At 41.7% G+C, this 19,930-nt stretch overlaps 2 protein-coding genes across 8 annotated transcripts in view; one reads left to right on the top strand and one right to left on the bottom strand.

Annotated features, from left to right (window-relative positions):
* Positions 1 to 14,311, top strand: part of LOC117272067 (anoctamin-8) — a 30,794-nt gene extending 16,483 nt beyond the window's left edge. The window contains exons 9-20 of one of the 7 annotated variants that reach the window (XR_013492451.1): positions 1,830 to 1,982; positions 2,294 to 2,420; positions 2,728 to 2,783; positions 2,886 to 2,960; positions 6,880 to 7,377; positions 7,887 to 8,027; positions 8,120 to 8,311; positions 8,428 to 8,559; positions 9,985 to 10,095; positions 11,175 to 12,852; positions 12,979 to 13,075; positions 13,202 to 14,311. Coding sequence is in view for 1 of the 7 variants with exons in the window: in XM_033650791.2 (XP_033506682.2) it covers positions 1,830 to 1,982; positions 2,294 to 2,420; positions 2,728 to 2,783; positions 2,886 to 2,960; positions 6,880 to 7,377; positions 7,887 to 8,027; positions 8,120 to 8,311; positions 8,428 to 8,559; positions 9,985 to 10,095; positions 11,175 to 11,825 (2,136 nt within the window). In the remaining 6 variants the exon portion in view is untranslated. Of the gene's footprint in view, positions 1 to 1,829; positions 1,983 to 2,293; positions 2,421 to 2,727; positions 2,784 to 2,885; positions 2,961 to 6,879; positions 7,378 to 7,886; positions 8,028 to 8,119; positions 8,312 to 8,427; positions 8,560 to 9,984; positions 10,096 to 11,174 lie in introns of all 7 variants that reach the window. The other 6 variants (XR_013492452.1, XR_013492447.1, XR_013492448.1 and 3 more) reach the window with 6 other exon arrangements.
* Positions 14,312 to 14,575: 264 nt separating this feature from the next.
* LOC117272069 (DET1- and DDB1-associated protein 1-like) lies at positions 14,576 to 18,633 on the bottom strand. The gene is made up of 5 exons (XM_033650793.2): positions 18,288 to 18,633; positions 17,945 to 18,025; positions 16,998 to 17,049; positions 16,633 to 16,694; positions 14,576 to 16,516 (listed from the first exon to the last, which is right to left on the bottom strand). Exons 1-5 carry the CDS (start codon positions 18,294 to 18,296, stop codon positions 16,412 to 16,414), a joined length of 309 nt encoding a protein of 102 aa, XP_033506684.1. The 5' UTR covers positions 18,297 to 18,633; the 3' UTR covers positions 14,576 to 16,411.
* Between the last annotated feature and the right edge of the window lie 1,297 nt (positions 18,634 to 19,930).

Genomic DNA, 19,930 nt, shown 5'->3' with positions numbered 1-19,930 from the left:
ATATAGATTTTCTAGTTTTGGAACTGCCTCCCTTCCTCTCTCTCAGCAGAGCATACTGTGGGCACAGATGGCATAGCAAAGCATCACGCGCAGTGAGAGCAAAATTCAACAATTCGTTCTGCCTTTTTTTTTTGTCAAAGCTACTTTAGATGACACTAGCCCCTTTTACACTGGCAGATTTTCCGCGAATGTTGGGCCGTTTTACCGGCAAGCTGCGAGCGTTTAGACACACAGAGCCGGATTGGCGAGTTGATCCAAGGTGCCCAATTATACGCCTCATAGGGTAGTCATATTGGCGGAACCCTTTTAGTTTAAACAGACCAAGGCGGCCTTCCGCAACGGGAGGGGCTGTTGATGACGCCGCACATGTGACCCACTGGCGGTGGATAAACAGGAAACAGCTGATAGCAGGAATTAGTGAGCAGCTAGTGGCAAGACACTGTACGGGCTGACTTACGAGAGAATCGATGAAGGACTGACCAGCCACGGCTTCCCTCCCACGTCATTGTTCATGCCACATGCTGAGCTACACGTTTTGTTACTTGCTCTTTTTAGGGTGACCAAAATGTTCCTATTAATTTGCATGACCTGAAAACCCACTGATACAGCAACAGCTACAGATTTGGCTTACACCTTTACTCTGTGAATCTAGGGTTACAAGACATTCACTTGACATGATCAGTGTTGACACCGTGGTAGTGACCACCTGTCACTTAAAGCAGCCATGCCATTAATTATGAATAACGTCAAGCCTTATTAACATTTAAACAGGCGAGGTAAGGTAAGGTAAGGTAAGGTAAGGTAAGGTAAACTTAAATGTCCTTTTGGGGCAATTTGAGATACAGAACATAGTCATGAGTACAACAAAACAGACAGTACAATATGAATACACAGAATCCAGCGTCACGTACTGTCAGGGGTAAATCATGGACAATTAGTGGTCACTGCTGGTTAAGATAAGCGATAGACAAGACAAAGGACGATCTGTAATGCTTGGTGCTACATTTAGGGAGGCAAAACCTCCGGCCTGATGGAAGCCTCTGAAACTCAATTGTTGAGAACAAGTGTCGCACACTCTGACTCCATATGCATTTCTTTTATTTAGTTGACGTTTTGGCCTTTGGGTCTTCTTCAAGGTCAACAAGCTTGTCATTGACATTTCAGCCTTAGGGCCTTCTTCAAGATCAACAAGCTTGTTGATCTTGAAGAAGGCCCTAAGGCCGAAATGTCATCTAAATAAAAGAAATACATATGGAGCCAGAGCGTGCAACACTTGTTTTCTACAATCAAGTCTATTGCTAGTTTTTGGTATGTGTTACTTTTATATTTTAAGCATCTGAGACAATAGACAGAGTTAATATTATATACATACTGACCCCTGGAAATTGTTGTGAACAGGGAAATTAGCTCTAGAGACCAAACCGTGTTTGCAGCGGGCTGTAGCATTAAGGTCTATGGGGACTGACTTGCCTTTGGAGCCAGCCTCAAGTGGCCATTACAGGTACTGCAGTTTTTTGCTTTTTGGCTTCATTTTTCAGCCCCTGGAGTTTGCCGCTTGTGTAAAACACACCAGACAACCTGAAAATATAAATTGGTGTTTCAATTGTAATGTCAGATGTTTTCTGAAAACTGACATGTAACCTGAGACGCAACAGCAAAAGCAGAAATGCAATCAAGCAAACGAGCAGTGATTATGGATTATGGAGCACATTTTGCAGAAACGTTTCCGATCCATTTTCCAGTGAAGATGATTACAATCATGCACAAAACCAAACATCCCTAATGCTCTCCCTGGTTTCTGGTTTTCTCTTCCTCTGCTGTCCCCACAGGGAGTGAAGCGCTGCAGTCCCATAACGGGCTGTGAGGAGTTCTACTACCCACCTTGGAAAAGAGCTCTGTTCAGATGGCTGGTCAGCCTGCCCATCTGCCTTCTCTGTCTCTGCTTTGTCTTCCTCGCCATGCTCCTCTGCCTGGAACTGCAGGTTTGAACAGATAACACAGCAGATATGGAGCTGATACAGTCTGGAGCTGATAAATGGGGATGATATTCTATAAATGTAATTATTGTGAAGACTTAAAACCCAAAAACATCAATAAAAACATTTAATCAGCACCAAGACAGAAAGAGTGGAACTACAGTTTATCAGAAAAACTCAAGAGGTTAAACAAAGCACATCCAAATACATCTTGCCAGTTCATATTAATTTAATAGTCTCTTAAAAATAGCTTTGGGAATGGATATGAATGAATAGGACTTATTAAATATTTATCATGATTCTAATGCACCTTGCAGGAAGTGGTGATGGAGATTCAGGAGCTACCTGGTATCACAAGATTCATTCCTAAGATACTTCTGGCCATTACTGTGACCATATGCGATGAAGTGTATAAGAAGATTGCCTACTGGCTTAATGACATGGGTAAGAAGCACCACATGAACTCTCCAGGCACAAAATGTTATCTCTGTAATATATAATAAAGGAATTACATTACAAGACATCAGATTAAAATGGAACATTTTTGCCTGTGATAATAATTATTGGGTAGGCACTCTTTAAGTATGTATGAGTATATTTTAATGCTGGCTGAATACTGATGTAGGGAGCTTTTAGCTATGAGATTCCTGTCCTTCGCATTCTCTATGAGGCAGTTAAAGGAAAAGCAGTCATGTGGTCACTGTCATCCAGCTGCACATTAACAAATGCTACTCTTTATTTCGTCATCCAGAGAACTACAGACTTCAGAGTGCCTATGAGAATAATCTCATCATCAAGATGGTTTTTGTAAGTCATGCATCCTCCTCTGTTTGTGGCAGATTAGAGACGATTCATCATGACTGAGCATCTGTTTGACTTCCTGTTTGATGTGCTCTGGTTGTTTTGCAGTTTGAATTCATCAATTCGTACCTTAGCCTTTTCTACATTGGATTCTACCTCAAGGACATGGAGCGACTGAAGGAGGTAACAACAACAGTTGGCAGAATCACAAACAATTAGACAAAATATTGGCATCAAAATGACAATATGTAACTTGTGCTGAGCTGTGGCGACTGGGGCCAAAAGTTGCAACTGACTGCTTGATAAGCCTCCTACCCTCCAAAGCTACTATGCCCCTTTTTACACAGAGATGGCGCTATTGGGGCGCTATTAAGTCCCTTCTCCATGCCTTTACACAGAACCAAACAACAGCAGCATCATTACGCTCTGGTGTGTGATTTTACTTAGTATACCGGTATGGCAGAACAAAAAGAGGCGTGACAGGCTTGGTGTTTAACACAGCAGCGCCAGTCTCACGTGTGTTGTCGGCAGCACTTTATAAGCAATAACAATGGTGCTAACGTGGTAACACCAATTATTTACTGTCTCTGTTATATCCTCCTGAGACCTGAACTTTTGTTTGGTATGCATTTTTAATTTCTCCTAATTATTTGTCCTCAAACGAGACATTAATAAAGTTGAAATGTCCTTTAACAGGTTGAATATTCCCAAGTACTTTCTAATAAACAGTGTCTTAGCTCATAACTGTTGCTAAAATTGGCCAAATTTTGTATGGCATATCAAACTACAAACATTATTAATCATAAATAAACAAGTTTCAATCACTAAATTTGATCAGGTTTTGGACCTTGTCCACTTTTGTGATGGCATCGGCAGCAGACTGACTTGGCAGAGATGGCTGCCATCTTGTTTTTACATGGATTAGTGTATTGTGGTCTTACTACCACCACATGGCACAAAAGAGTGTCTACGAATGAGGACAAGAGGTCTGAGTTAAGTAGAATGAGGTATAAGGTCAAGTAAACCCAAAATGTAATGTCCTCATACGAGGACACAGAGTCTCAGGAGGATATGGCGGCTGATCTCATCCTCTGCTTGGAGGGTAAGAAGCTCCCGGACCTCATTGTTTTCCCAATCTGCGGACATTTTCAGCCACTGTTCTTCTTCTTTGAGTTAGCCACTAACTGCTATCATCTACTTTTTAAATCTCCTGTGGTGGGTTGCACACATAACACGTCATCAAAAACGCCACACCTGTCCTGCCCATGGTCCCATCCTGCTGGCTGTCCTGTTTATACAGACACACTTTCAGTGTTGTTACTACCTCCTGTGGCAGCTTAAAGGCGAGACAATTCTGACCCCCATTCTACGATTGTACCTTATGTACAGAACGGTGAGGTGGCATAATAGCGTGACATTCCCACCTTGAACAGGCAGTGTAAAAGGAGCTTATGTCTGCCTGGTAAGTTTTCCATTGTCACATGGTTTCTTGGTCATTTCAAAACAATTGGTCCTTGATTTCAGACAGAGGCAGATAGAAGCAGGCTTCTCGATTTTGTTTTGAATGAAGCTAACGTTAGCTATATTAGTTGACTGGAAATGCTGCCTCTGGTGGACTTCTGATATTTCCAGCTGACTCGTTTCAAAACAAGAATCTTGTGAACAGGCTCTTAAAGGCATAGTGCACCCAAAAATAAAAATTCAGCCATTATCTACTCACCCATATGCCGATGGAGGCTCAGGTGAGGTTTTAGAGTCCTCACAACACAGAGATCCCAGGGGAGAGGAGGTACACTTGGGTCACTACGGACGAGCAGTATGGAGATATTGTGTGGTTTTATGTGTTTTTGGACGTTTGAATCTGGGGCACCGTAAGCCTGCATTAGGTGGAGTTATGCTGCTACCCACTCTTCCCTTGGATCTCCGCAAGTGCTGTGGGGACTCTAAAACTTCACCTGAGCCTCCCTCGGCATATGAGTGAGTAGATAATGGCTGAATTTTCATTTTTGGGTGCGCTATCCCTTTAAGTACACACTTAAGGCTAAAGCTGCAACAGGCCAAAAGTCAGCATCCTCACCAGTTGATGATTCATGTAGACCAGGGGTTTGGAACTGAAGGCCCACTTCTGATTGTCAAAAATTTCCAAGGACCACCTTCCCAAACAAATGTTAAAAAACATAACATGATAAAGAAGAATGTACAGTCAGGTCCATAATTATTTGGACAATGATACAGTTGTCGTCATTTTGGCTCTGTACACCACCACAATGGGTTTTAAATGAAACAATGAATACCTGCTTAAAGTGCAGACTCTCAGCTTTCATTTAAGGCTTTTTTCAAAAATGTAGTATGAACCGTGTAGGAATGACAACCACTTCTTCACACAGTCCCCCAACTTTAAGGGCCTATAAGTATTTGGACAAACTAACATAATCATCAGTTAAACAGTCAGTTTTAATACTTGGTTGCAAATCCTTTACAGTCAATGACTGCCTGAAGTGTTGGACACATAGGCATCATCAGATGCTGGGTTTCTTCCCTGGTGATGCTCTGCCAGCCCTTTACTGTAGCCGTCTGCACTTCCTGCTTGTGTTTTGGGTGTTTTGCCCTCAGTTTTGGCTTCAGCAAGAGAAACGCATGCTCAATTGGATTCAGGTCAGATGATATGACTTGGCCATTGCAGAACATTTCACTTCTTTGCCTTAAAAATGTCTTTGGTTGCTTTTGCAATATGCTTCAGGTCATTGTCCATCTGCACTGTGAAGCATCGTCCAATGAGTTTTGAAGCATTTGGTTGAATCTGAGCAGATAATGGTGCCCCAAACACTTCAGCTTTCATCCTTATGGACCTGACTGTATAATGCCAGTGTCCCTGTTAATGATGACTTTCTGTTGTGTCTGAAGCCTGTCCCTCTTTACTTAGTAAATATTCTTTTGGCTTCTCAACACATCCCAGCTGCTTAGTGTTTAAGTGTCTCTGGAGCTTCTATGAATTTAGCGCCTCATTTGACAGCGCCTCAGCATCACTGCCTGCCATTATGAATCCAAATTGAATGCATTTAGGAGCACATTTCCTCACCACACACTTTAGCCAAGACCACTAGTTTAGAATCTCTGATGTAGAGGACAAATAGATAGCACTGATCTTTCATTGCAGTGTATAGCAAATTGGTCCTAGCATTACAAGTATGACAAGGAAAAATGTGAGATAATTTCATTATTACCCTGTTTGGCTGCTAAGCTTACCTATTTGTTGCATACTCATAATTTCAAACATTATTTTACTTTTAATGTTCTAAGAGAAAAGGCTTTTTAAATGCTGCTGTGTAATGCTATTTAAGGTAATGTTGTAGGAGTCGTCCAAGAAAGAGCAGTATAGAGCTCCTAACATTACCCTAAACATGGATAGCATCCAGGTTCAGCTACACAATAATAAAATACCACACTGTACATAATGCTATTCAGCTACTACAGTTGGTTAGCTAGTTAGGCAGCTCACAATAGCATCTTAAAAATCAAAGCTTGACTGTGTCCTAAGGAACAGAGCCGGTTCCATTATGTGAAGCCACTGGGCCCAATAAGACTTATTCCCATTTCTTTTGGCTTCATGTGTCACTGAGCTCCAACTTTTGTTGAAAAGAACAGGGCTCTGCCTCAAAAGGTGTATCCAGTTCTCTTTGGTGGATGGTGGACATGATTGACATGATTGGACAGTCACTGTTCTGGGGGAGGGTGTAGCAAATGATGATTACAGAAAAGTGGAATTAAAATTAGCTACCATACCAGACCGAGTAAGGCTTCAGCAGCAAAACCCCTGAGTGTTTTGAATAGGTGCATTTTATCACTAATCAATTATACTTCTCATTTGTAAGAGGAAGAATATTATATGAAGAGTTACATAGTTACATAGTACACCTTAAATGTCATGTGGTGTGTCACATGCTGTAGGTATCGTGGGATCATGTCAGGCAGTGACCTGCATTTGTACTTTCAGTCAGACTGAATATCTACATCAGATGTGCTTTTTGAATGTGTGCATGTGTTTCCTGTTTTGCACTTCTCACATTCAGCACAGTAACAGATGTTGTCCTGCTCTTCACAGATGCTAGCCACTCTACTGATCTTCCGCCAGTTCCTACAGAACATCAAAGAGGTTCTCCAGCCTTATCTCTACGAGCAAAACAAGCTGGGCGTCTTTACCCCCAAAGTGCTGTGGGAGCTGCTCCAGACCATCATACTCAAGTACGGCCGCCTAGCTCTGGGAAAGGCCCAAGCCTCGATGACAGGCTACTCCTTCCTGGGTCCCAAAGGGATCCCCGTCACTCACACTGCTAACGGCAACCCAGAGCAGAAGAAAAGAGGGGATCTGAAAGCTGGATTCAGGCTGACAGAAGAGGAGTGGGACATGAACGACAGCAATCTGAAGCAACGTAAAGTCAGCTTCACTGAGAAGGTTGACTACCAGGATGTCATGACAGAAACGCTGCCGGTGGCTCGCAGCTGCCTTGAGGACAGTCCTACACTGGTGGAGGAAGGGATGGATCCATCAAGCATTTTTGACAGTTGTGATGAGGACAGCGACTGTGAATCGCTGTCTCAAGTATGTGGTCGATTTGTTATAATAGTTTATGATTATGGCTTCTTTGTCTACTTAAAAAACTCCACTCCATCTCAATCAGTGATTTTGTGTGAAATGATACCTTACCACTTTTTTAAAGAAACATAAATATGTTTTTATACTCAATTCTTTCCAATACACCAAGATTACATGTTTCCCTGATGTTAGCATGTAGTGTCATTTAGCAGAGTAGGCTACATAATATAAACACTTGCAGTAGCATGCCTGGAGCAGATAGCCATCTAAAGAAATCTGGCCAGCGTTGAAAAAACTGTTGGAAAAAGATTGTTCAGAGCGATAGGAAACTATAGCACTGTAAGTAAAACAGAAAATACAGAAAAGCATAATAGGTCGTCTTTAAGTGATATCGTGACTGTGGTGATTGATATAAAATCATCCAGGTAGTACACTGACAGATCAAAATGAAACTATGTGTCTTTGTAAGGGAAGCACTGTAAACTGACGAGTATTCCACTGTGTCCTCTCCAAAGGAATCTGAGTCTCTGTGTCAGAAAAGAAAGAACGTCAGTGAGGAGAAAGAGCATAAGAAGTCATGGATGGATCCACCAGAGGAACCCAAAACTGTCACTTTGACCCAGGCTGAGATTGAGAGCTGCATGCAGACATACGAGGTGGAACTCTTAATTTTCTGGGACTCTAATTTTACTTTTCAACCTTGCATCACACAAAATCATCTATATATCATGATGTTTCACCCTGACAGGATACGCTTCAGGACTACCAGGAAATGTTCATCCAGTTTGGCTACGTGGTGCTCTTCTCCTCTGCGTTTCCCCTGGCGGCCATGTGTGCTCTTATCAACAACATCATCGAGATCCGCAGTGACGCCCTGAAGCTCTGCACCGGCCTGCAGAGACCCTTTGGACAGAGGGTAGAGAACATCGGACAGTGGCAGGTCAGTGTGGTTTTGTTTTGGGGAAATGTCAGAAGAGCCCGCCAGGCTGCTTTGTTCACAGTGAGGGAATCTGACAGCCTGTAAATATCTCTACTCTCTCTTTCTCTCAACGTCAGACTGCAATGGAGGCCATGGGTTTGATAGCCATTATAGTTAACTGTTACCTGATTGGTCAGTGTGGGCAGCTACAGCGTCTGTTCCCCTGGTTGAGTCCTGAGATGACCATCATCTCCATCGTCTTACTGGAGGTACGCACTGCGCTGTGTGTGTGATAAATGCAGGTTTGTCCATGAAGAGTTGAGTTTTAAAGGGACTAAAGCCCCGTTTCCACCAAACACTTTGGAACCTAAAGTCACCCTTCAGACATGGTACCCTAGCTTTTCCACCACAAACAGTGACCTTAAATGTGTGTGTGGTTGTTGTCACTCACTGTTCGGTCCAGCACTCGCTGTAAATCTGCACCTTGTTTATCGTCCGCAGAACAAGGCTGCATGCCAACATTTTCAGAACAAAATAAAACAGGCTGCAGTGAGAGTCTCTCTCCATGAGACATCTAAGAATAGCCGGTTTGGGGCGTTGGTAGCTTAGTGGATAGTGCCAGTGCCCCATGCATAGAGGTTATGCCTCACTGCAGCGGTCGCAAGCTCGACCCCGGCTTGCAACACTTTGCTGCATGTCGCCCCCCAACTCTCTGTCTTCCCATTTCACACAGTCCTGTACATTAAAGGCAAATAGCCCAAAAAAATAATCTTTAAAAAAAAATAGCGGGTTTGTGCATTTAGTCCTTCTCAGGCAAGCTCAGGGGTTTAGTGTTGCCGAAGCTACATTACGCTTTTTTTCTTTCTCTCCGAGTGAGGATTAGATATATATAGTTTATATAACCTGGCTGAAATTAATACATATAAACGCTTCAAGATCCACTCATTACTAAATGTGTATGTCATATAAAAACTAAAGTAATGGTCAAAGTTGTCACGTGGAATATTTAAGGTGTGCTAATGGATTCAGGTCGTCAACTCATGCAGTGAGTAACATTACAAGTTAACGTTCCACCTTAAAAGTTGCCAGCAGTCGGCCCAATGAGTTAAGATATTTTTGTCCGACTCCAGCTGCTGTGAGAGGCAGCAAAACATCCTTTCATTTTATAGTCACAGTCTACTAATAAAACTCTCCACAATATGAACAGTGGTTACATGAGCCTCAAAACCAGCCACAACTCAGCCCTGAGCAGAGTGACCGTCCTCTACTGACCAATCAGACTGCAGTGTTCACAGCTCCACCTTTTAGTACCAGATCTGTGTGCTAGGTACCCCAACAGAGGGGGGACCAAAAGTGGGGACGTTACAGAACGGTTCCATTGGTACCACCCTGAACTGAACCATACTGCTCGGTGGAAACGGGGCTAAAATGACACTTTATATTATATTACTAAAGAAATAAAATGTGCATGGCCTGCTCTGTTTTGTTGTGACTTCTTAAAACCTTCAGAATCTGATTTTTTTTTGATCCAGAGGTTCATTATTGAACACAAAACCTCACATAACCTTTTGGTATGTGTGTGAGTTGTGTTGTTTGGTCTGTAAAAAAAAAACAGAACAAGAAACAGAATGCGATTGTGACTTGATGTTAACCGTGTGTTGAGCCTGTCCCTTTGTGGTCTTGGTGGTTTACAGCACTTTGCAATCCTCCTAAAGTACATCATCCATGTTGCCATCCCTGATATCCCTGGCTGGGTTGCAGAAGAGATGGCCAAGCTAGAGTACCGACGAAGGGAAGCTTTCAAGGTATAGTTGTGTCATAGCTTGAAAGACCTTCGGCCAACGTAAGGCTTGCTGCTGGCTGCACTCTGTGCAGTTTATATTATATCTCTATATACGTACCCCTTTGTGTCATGCAGCCTTTTGGTGTGGGTTGTTAAAAACTGTGCAGTAGTGCAGCTTTTTCTGACTGACAATGGAAAAAACTGTATATGTTTCTTTGTCTGTATAGTGTTGTTATCACATCAGTGGCCTTTATCTCAGTGGTGTCTTAATCCTCTCACACATCGTTACTGGTAAATAAATTGGACACTGCTAGTGATTTTCACTATTAACACATGTATTTTGATCAGTAACATTTTTGTCTCATGGATATTAACGCATGCCATAGCAATGCTGGAATAGATAGGGCAGAGGGCAGTGCAGCAGATGGTGGTATACAACACATATGGATGCCAGCAGCCATAAAACTCAACAGCAGAAGAAGAAGATGGGGGTAGGCTGGATGTACGTGTATGTAGCTGGAGACAAAAAAGACAGACAGACCTTTACATGCTTGTTTCTGCAATGCTGCAGCTTCCACTCACAACACAGCTGTGCCGACATTTTCTCACAAGTATCAGAAGGCTCTGAGTTGGGAAATTGGCAGTACAGATTTCCTGAATATCAATCCTTGAGTCCCATTCACACGACTCCATGCAGGAAATGATCTTGAACGTTTCAGAGATACACTGCATGTGTGAAAGAGGCTTTTGATGAGTCTTGTCGAGATTAAAAAAAAAAGAGCCCATCTATGAGCAGGAGTCAGCATATTTACTGTAAACACAACTTGTTTGTGTTTGTGTGAGCTCTCTGCTGGAGAGGATGACAACTAGGGCACAGAGGCACAGTTACTCTATGTACACACATCTAAAGATAGATAACTGCTAACAACGTTACCTCACAGGATAGATAGATAGATAGATAGATAGATAGATATGTGTTATAGCTGAAGGCTATTCAGGTACAGTTTTCTTCTCTCTTTTCCTGTTTCACTGTCTTTTTCTGTCCGTGACTCTTCCTCTCTCCTCCTCTGTGTCTTCATTTAAACATGCCTCCCCATGTAGAAGCACGAGCAGCAGGCCCAGCAGCACTTCCAACAGCAGCTCAGACGCCGGCGTGAAGAGGAGGAGCTCCAGCGTCAGGCTGAGCTGCAGGCCGAGGCCCGTCAGGAGAGCGACCACAGGGCAGACACGCAGCACCAGCACCACCACGACAAAGCACCGGGGGGCAAGGCAGGGGACAAACCCAAGAGACCTAGCTCTCTGCTGGGGAACAACAATGTGATGAAGCTGAAGCAGATCATCCCTCTGCAGGGGAAGTTTTCCTCCAGCACGTCTCGCTCACCAGCTCAGTCCCCAACAGGAGGTGAGGCGAAGCTCCCAGGATTTCTCAAGTTCTTGAAGTCGCCTGAGATGAAAAAGGAGCCAGCGGTGGCAGCTGGAGCTCCAGCCTCAACAGTGACCTCCTCTGTTTCCCCTAGTAGCCAGGAGAGGTCACAGTCCCCCAACAGGACATTCAGTCCTGGGAAGCTGTTCAGCTTCAGCAAGTCAGAGGGGACAGTGGTGTGTGTGAACGGGACACAACCACTGCCCCAGCCTGCTAACGCTCAGCCCAGCAGGGGCGACTTAAACACATCGCTGGAGGAATTACCTTCCAATGAGTCAGATAAAGGAGAATCAAGACAATTGACTGATTTAGAAAACTCTAAGAGTTAATAAACGTTCAACCAATGTAATATGATGAAGAGCAATGTACAAATGTTCAGGCAACATTCAGAGACACACCTGTACCGTAAGAGAACACATTAGTCACAAGGACCACATGTAAAGGTCAGCGAGCGGTAGACTTTCACTCTTGATGCAACTTACTTCGCACAAGGTATTATACTGTATCCATTAACACTTGATTATCTAACTTCCATGTAAAATATGTACAGTAAGTGTAACTGCTCGAATGGGGCTTGACTAACCTTTACTTAAGGTTAAAATACTGCATGACTGCCTGGTTTTTAACAGCACCAGAACAGATTATGTTGATGTGGAGGATCTTTCGTTCCAAACCCAGATCATTAAAGGTCCAGTGTGCAGGATTTAGGGGGTCTATTGACAGAAAAGGAATGTAGTATTATAAGAATGTTCTCTTTAGTATACAATCACCTGAAAATAAGAACAGTTGTGTTTTTGTTACCTTAGAGCGAGCCATTCATGTTTACACTATGGGTGGATCCTTGTCCACAGATATCGGCATGTTTTTACAGTAGCCCGCAACGGCAAACCAAACATTGGGTCTAGATAGAGCCATTCATGTTTTTGCATCGGCCATTGTTGTAAGTAGCCCCTCCATGACACGCAGTGTAGAAAAAACTCAGACTTTTTTAACGTTTAACTGCTTTAATCAGTGTTTTTACCAGTTTGAAACACAAGGTCCGTTAATTTCGGAAAGGATGACACCTCTGCGGATAATTCTGCTCCCAGTAAAAACCTCCTGAACATCTGGATCCTAAGTTATCAGAGAAAAAAGGTGAGCACACATTAGCAGGTGCTAGGCTAGCGGCACATCTGCAACAAGCCCAAACAGCATCAAAGAAACACTAATTTTAACACGACACCACTTTATTCAGTGTTTTTACTTATTTGAAACACCAGGTCCATTTGTTTTGGAGAGAAGGAGACCTCTGTGGATAATTCGGCTCCCAGTAAAAACCTCCTGAACGTCTGGATCTTAAGTTATTAGAGAAAAAAGGTGAGCACACATTAGCAAGTGCTAGGCTAGCGGCCTGTCTGCCACAAGCCCAAACAGCATCAGAGAAACACTAATTTGTAACGTGAAACTGCTTTATTCGATGTTTTTAACAATTTACATCAACAGGCCCATTTGTTTTTGAAAGGAAGAGACCTCTGCGGATAATTCGGCTCCTTGTAAAAACCTCCTGAACGTCTGGATCTTAAGTTACAAGAGCAAAAAGGTGAGCACATATCAGCAGGTGCTGGGCTAGCACCCTGTCTGCAACAAGCTGAAGTAGCATCGAAGAAACACTAATTTGTAATATGAAACTGCTTTATTCAGTGTTTTTACTCGTTTGAAACACCAGGTCCGTTAGTTTTGGAAAGGATGACACCTCTGCGGATAATTCGGCCCCCGGTAAAAACTTCCTGATCGTCTGGATCTTATGTTATCAGAGAAAAAAGGTGAGCACACATTCGCAGATGCTGGGCTAGTGACACATCTGCAACAAGCCGAAACAGCGTCAGAGAGACGCTAATTTGTAACATGAAACTGCTTTATTGGCTGTTTTTACCACTTTAAATCACCAGGGCCATTTGTATTGGAGAGGAAGAGACTTCTGCAGATATTTCGGCTCCCAGTAAAAAAAAATTCCTGAACATCTGGATCTTAAGTTATCAGAGAAAAAAGGTGAGCACACATTAGCAAGTGCTAGGCTAGCTGCACATCTACAACAAGCCCAAACAGCAACAGAGAAACACTAATTTTAACACGACACCACTTTATTCAGTGTTTTTTCACCAGTTTAAATCACTAGGTCCGTTTGTTTCGGAAAGGAAGAGACCTCTGCGGATAATTCGGCTCCCAGTAAAGTCTTCCCAAACGTCTGGATGTTAGGTTACCAGAGAACAAAGGTGAGCACACATTAGCAACAAGCAACAAGCTGAAACAGCATCGTAGAGACACTCATCTGTAACATGAAACTGCTTTATTCAGTGATTTTACTGGTTTGTTTTGGAAAGGAAGAGACCTCTGTGCATAATTTGCCAATAAAAAACTTTAAGAACATTGGATACTGAAGAAATTCTAACCTGGAGAGGTTTCAGCTGGTTGCACACTGCAGTCCTCACTGCTAGACGCCACTAAATCCACCTAAATCGTACTCATTGGACCTTTAATGGACACAAACAGCAGCTTCCTATTCCAGGTTTGTTTCTCATCCTGATGCCTGTATTGAATGCATGTTGCATCATGTGCATGCATTACACGTCCATCATGTCTTTTTCAGTTGTAAAGCACTTTTTAAAGCCATCGTATTCTTCTGCAATAGGTCAAATTATATTCACTGTGACCATAAAAAAATATTCTATTTTTCTTAACTTTGATTTTCTATGAATTATTTTACTACATAAATTAGTGAATGTACTTCTATGATGCAAATAAATCTCACTTGAATAAACATCCATCAAGAGATAAAGCATTGGCTGATTTTGTTAACTGTAAAAATGTAATGCTGGATTGTGGATGTTTGCTGGGTTGGTTTGTTTCCTTGGATTAGGACATGTATGAACACTAACAGTTGAAAGAGAACATACACACTCTTGCGTAAGTACAAACCTATGAAAGATGTCTTTGCCAGATGATCTTTTCCCCTTCAAGGGACAGATACACATCTTTCCTCTTACCTGTAGTGCTATTTATCAGTCTAACTTGTTTCACCCCAAAAAACACTGCCATTAACTCGGAGTTGTAGCTTTTACTGTATGTCATAGTGTAATCTATACAAGAACAAGATCTGAAATTGACAATACATTTATACAACTCAAAAGCAAAGCATTTGACAATAAACACATTCCAAACTTAATTAGGTGACAAAATACAAACCATATAACAAAAGTAGAATTAGCGAACTCTTCTATGAAGAGCCGGGAAAACAAAACTGCACGTCTCTGTTTTATAGTCATACTCAAGAACCTTACAGTGCATGTTCTACTTGGATAAGCAGCCTGACTGCACATAAACTCTGTAATCTTTGAACAGCAACATGTAACAAAAGAACAAAAATGTACATTTATAGACTCAACGGAGAGTCGTGCCAAACATTATTGAAAATGTGGCAAATATAATTTGTGAGGTTCCTAAAGGTGCAAAGCAAACTAAGCAAAATGCTTTAGTTTGTATTGACTGAACTCTGGTTTGCATCTCTCCAGGGTTCAGGAACAAATTGGCTAAACAAAATCAGATGACAATATGGCTAACCTGGGGGAGACATTACAGAGCGAGTCGCTGTCTTGTTACCTGATAAAAAGGGTCAGAACAATCACAATATACATACTGTACAAATATACAGGACTTGTGAAGCTTTACGAGGAGTGTCAACGACTTTATGAGCAGCAAACACAGGCTGGTTATTTAGCCCTGCTGTCACAAGCTTGTGAATCCAAACACACATTTCCACAATATTGCTTAAGCTTTTGAAGAAATGTGACTGACAGCAGTCCGTACAGGTCGCCTACACAGCAGTACAGCTACATTATAAATTTAATCAAAACTGTAGTCATCACCTGTTCCACAAAATATTGCGCTAATCTTGCATTTCCAAAGACACACATGCTGCTCATAAAGTGGTGACCTCAACCTGCCGAGCATCAAACTTAGAATATGGCTACAAAATCTGCAGATCACTCTGTACAAAAACACATCTCATTCTCTTGTATGAGTGTATTGGCTTGAATGTATCTTCACAGACATACTAATATCCACTCAACTCAACAGTGGTTCATGTCTTTACCTGAAACAACAATGTAAACCGAGGGGTCACTCTAAGACATAGTGAAAACACACTCGCTTCCATTTAAGGCAACAAATCATCTCTCATCTGGAGGAAACAAAAGAACATTTCTTTCAGCACTCAACTTTTCCTGCAACAACAGCAAACCCTGAATGGATTATTAAATCTAAGCAACACTGCAGTGTTATTTTCAGTTACTGTAATGACAGTAATCACATAAAGGATGAGCTAAAAATAACATTTTTAGGACCACTGTCATTACGTACTTCAAAACTAAAAGTTCTTAATGGAGTGGGAACCACAAAAGATGGCATTAAACACTTAAATTAAAACATGCATATCTCAGAGATGGTTTGAATAACAGCTCTAAACAGCACTAAACCCTTAAATAGCAGCATAGGAGCTGCATATTTTTTTTTTTTTAAAAAATGTGAGCATAAGTGAAGGAAAAGCAGAGGGGCTGAGGAATAAGGAGGTAGATGTATGTTATTTTCAAACTACAAATACGGAAATCTGAGGCAGAGGTGTCTTGGAAGTAAAAATACTGGGTGAAAGTAGTAAATTGAGGAATAAAGTATTTGGTTAATGAGGGAATCTGAAGTCAAATGCAAACGTTAAGACCAGTATTTATTTGGGATTAATGTCATGCCGGTTCTGGTGTGAAATGTGAAATGTATGGATCCGTGTGTGCTTCAGTGTCAAGGCCTATATTCTGCATCTGTGTGTGCATTTTTTTTTGTTTGTACAGGTCAGTCTCTGCTGGGTGTGCAGCAACAGCACAGCGATTCATGAGTCGTCATTCAGCTCCCGGCTGTCTGTTCTGGCAATTTTCCGCGGCGGTGCCGTGTTCTCGCCCTCTCCTTGATCCTGCTCTCGCTTTTTTGCTGCATTCTGATAAAGTAAGAAAGACACATTTAACAAAGCACAGAACAACTGAATATCTGCTGTCATAACCTTAACAATTAGCACCCACTGTCTCCTTGATTACATTAACTGTGTTGAAATACCTTTTTGTCCCACTGTTGATGAAGATATCGCAATAGGATGTTTGTCTTCTCTGTGACAATGACTGAGGAGAGACAACAAAGACACTGATTGAGACACAAAGTTAAAAGACGCAGGGAAGAGAGAATGTAACTGAAATCAGCTGCTCCCATCCATAGTATTAAATTGATAAACAAGCTGAGTCATGACTACACTGTCACGATGGAACTGAAGGTGATTTCCACTAATCGAAGCCTGAAAATGACATCATTACTAAGCAAAGACAAAAGCTGACCTAAGATACACCTACAATGTATTTAATCTACTGTGACAGACAGTGAACGCTGCCCCCCCTGCTCTGTGAACATTTAAAAGTCAATGCACTTACTCTGCTCTGATGGATATTCCCGAGTTGGAAGATACACCGATGGTCGGCGGTTCTAAAATGATATTGAGATACATGTCAGTTTATAAATTAGCAGGAATTATCTGAATAAAAGAAGTACTACCATGTGACAACATTACTTGAATTTAAAGAAATACTTCACCCACAAAATCACCATTTCTTTATCAATTAGTCATGTCAAGTTTGTTTTTCTCACATGCCTCTATGGAAAATGGCAAATGTATTGATTTATTGATTGACAGGGGACCATGTCTAACAACAGCATATCAAAACATCCGTTTACAAACTCTCAGACAACCTGTGCAGTATAACCCAAGTATAATTTCTCCAGTCCGGTGGTGTAGTGGAGGGTATTTGCAGGTATAGAGAGTATTCTCACCTCTTTTTCTGGCCGATACAGTATACCCATTTATCAGCCAAAAAGCCACTGGAATATATAAAAGAGTAAACCCACTTCCTACTTTGTTACTTACCCATCTACTTAGTAGCAAACCAACCTCATCAACTACCACTACAAGACTGATCCAGTCATGTACTTATACCTTTAACTGAATTGAAAGTGAAACTTGTCTAGGCTTACTTCAAAGCCAAGCTCTAACACCAAGGGTTTTTTTTAGCAACAAAATACATGTGTTTCAAAAGTATATGTGTGTGCAACTGGATGAGATTTGGACTATACCGTGTGACTTTGTAAACAGATGTTTTGTTACAGATTTGCTGTTGTTCAGCATGATCTTCCATCAATCAGTGAATCAATGTGTCTGCAGTTATCTGTAGAGGCATGTGAGCAGAGCAAGTATTTCCTCAGGGTTTCAAGAGAACAAGGCATGACTATTTTACAAATGGTCCTTTTGAGGGTTAAAGACCGACATCACATTCACAACATCATAATTTGTCTCAGCATTTTGAGAACTAATAAAATGACTTACTGATGCTTTACATACAGAGTCTGCATGGAACCTGCTGAAGTTGTTTTTGTTGTAGACAGGCAGCCCCTTCAGGAAATCTGACTGTGAGCAGAACAGAATAATATAACCAAAAGTATCAACCAAGGCCAGACACCACAGCCATACCTGGGTAATACAGTAGAACTCCTTCCATCTGCATTTAACGCGACAACTTTGGAGTAATGTGGTCTAAACTGACAGAGTACTTGAAGTGCGTACGTTACTACTCGCCACCATGTCAGCAATATGTCTTTGGAAGCCGATAACAGCCAACTTATATCACTTATATATAAATAATTCAGCCAAGAGTTAGCTGTGAACCTACCTTCTCCATTTCTGTCTGTCCCGCTCTTCGTCCGTTAACCTGCTGGAGTGAAAACGAGCAAATGCTACTGTTTTAGCTAGCTAGCTAATGCTAGCTACTAAGCCTTGTTGTCTTTGTCGTACCCGTAGAAACCGGTTTGTTTACCCGTTCGACAGCTTCTTGCGACCGCTACAAAACATAAACTACGTATAGCTTCAATGTGAACGCATCACGACACTTCAATTACCTGGAGACATCAACTCATAGTACAGTAACGACACCAAAACTAAAATTGAACGTCCTTACGAAGCTAACTTGCTACTAGTTCATAACTCCATTTTTGTTGTTCGTCTGTTCGGGGGCGGTTACGTTTCGAGATTCGACGCACCTGATTGGTTGGGCAGTGGTAGGTGCGTGAAGACAGAGGACAAGCTATGCGCTGATTGGCTAGAAAGTGATTATGTAACAGAGCAATCCGCCAATCCGAGGGGGGTTGTGGCATGGAGCTCTGATGAAAACAACACTTTACAGCATGTCCTCCTCTCTGTACATTATGTATCCATGCATCTCTCAGCTGCTGCTAACAGCTGGGGGCTGAGCTCATGGGCCAGCAGCGTAAAATATAAAAAAAATAAAAAATTTATTTGATATAGCACCTTTTACAGAAATAAAATTCGCAAAGTGCTTCGCAGAATACAGGTTTTATAAAAGATCTAAACAATAGCAATGCAACTTTTACTAAGAACTCTAAGTTATTGACATAAAAACTATGACTTATGCCATAACTTATTACTATTCCGGTTATTAATTAAATATATGTTTTATTTATATGTCTATTTATGTTTTAAGTGTTATGACATACCACAAAATTTCAATTAAAAGCCTAGTCTATCTATCTATCTATCTATCTATCTATCTATCTAAACACATAACATCCACATATGGGCAGCAGTAGCTTAGTCCATAGGGCCGGTTCAAGTCTCCTTACTGACCAAATATGGAGCGTGGACTGGCAGCTGGAGAGGTGCTAGGTCACCTCCTGGGCACTTCTGAGGTGCCCTTGAGCAAGGCACTGAACTTCAAACTGCTCCGTGCGCCTGTCCAAGGCAGCCCCCTCACTCTGACATCTCTCCATTTAATTCATGTATAGCTCCTGTTTGTGCATGTGTGTGTATTTCAGGCCTGTGCGTACATGAAAACCAAGTGAAAAATATATAATTTCCCCTCTGAGATTAATCAAGTTGTGTTTAACATACCTTACATACCACTTAATGTGCAGTAATATTTATAGGCTTATACTGTGCAATACTTTTTGAGGAAATATACTACCCACCATGTATTTCAGTTCCCTTTAGCAGCTATCAATCATGGACATACAGTATCTGTACAAATGAAAGGTGTGTACAGATTATCATTTTATCTAATTTGTAGTTCTGTAATTGTTTATTTTATCTTTTTTAGCACTCACTTTTTCCTCTTGCTTCTGACTCCTGAGCTGCTGTAACGTGCACATTCCTCCTGTGTGGTATTAATGACGTCTTCTCTAACATTAACCTAATAAACCTACAGCTTTGTCATCAGCAGTAGATGGCAGCAAACTCTGAAGGTCAAAGCTTAGTTTGTTGAGGCAACAAAGAACAAACCCTTTGTCCACAAACTATGTT

The sequence above is a fragment of the Epinephelus lanceolatus genome, chromosome 12, assembly GCF_041903045.1.
Source record: "Epinephelus lanceolatus isolate andai-2023 chromosome 12, ASM4190304v1, whole genome shotgun sequence".
Classification (NCBI taxonomy): Eukaryota; Metazoa; Chordata; class Actinopteri; order Perciformes; family Serranidae; genus Epinephelus; species Epinephelus lanceolatus.
The sequence above is the reverse complement of the archived record's forward strand: the minus strand, read 5'-3'. Positions and strand labels throughout refer to the sequence as shown.

Coding starts and splice junctions, on each gene's coding strand:
- LOC117272069 (XM_033650793.2), bottom strand. Junction 17,050..17,944: donor ACTCTGTATGTAAAGCATCA/GTAAGTCATTTT, acceptor ATATCATTTTAG/AACCGCCGACCATCGGTGTA. Junction 16,517..16,632: donor ATCAACAGTGGGACAAAAAG/GTATTTCAACAC, acceptor TTACTTTATCAG/AATGCAGCAAAAAAGCGAGA.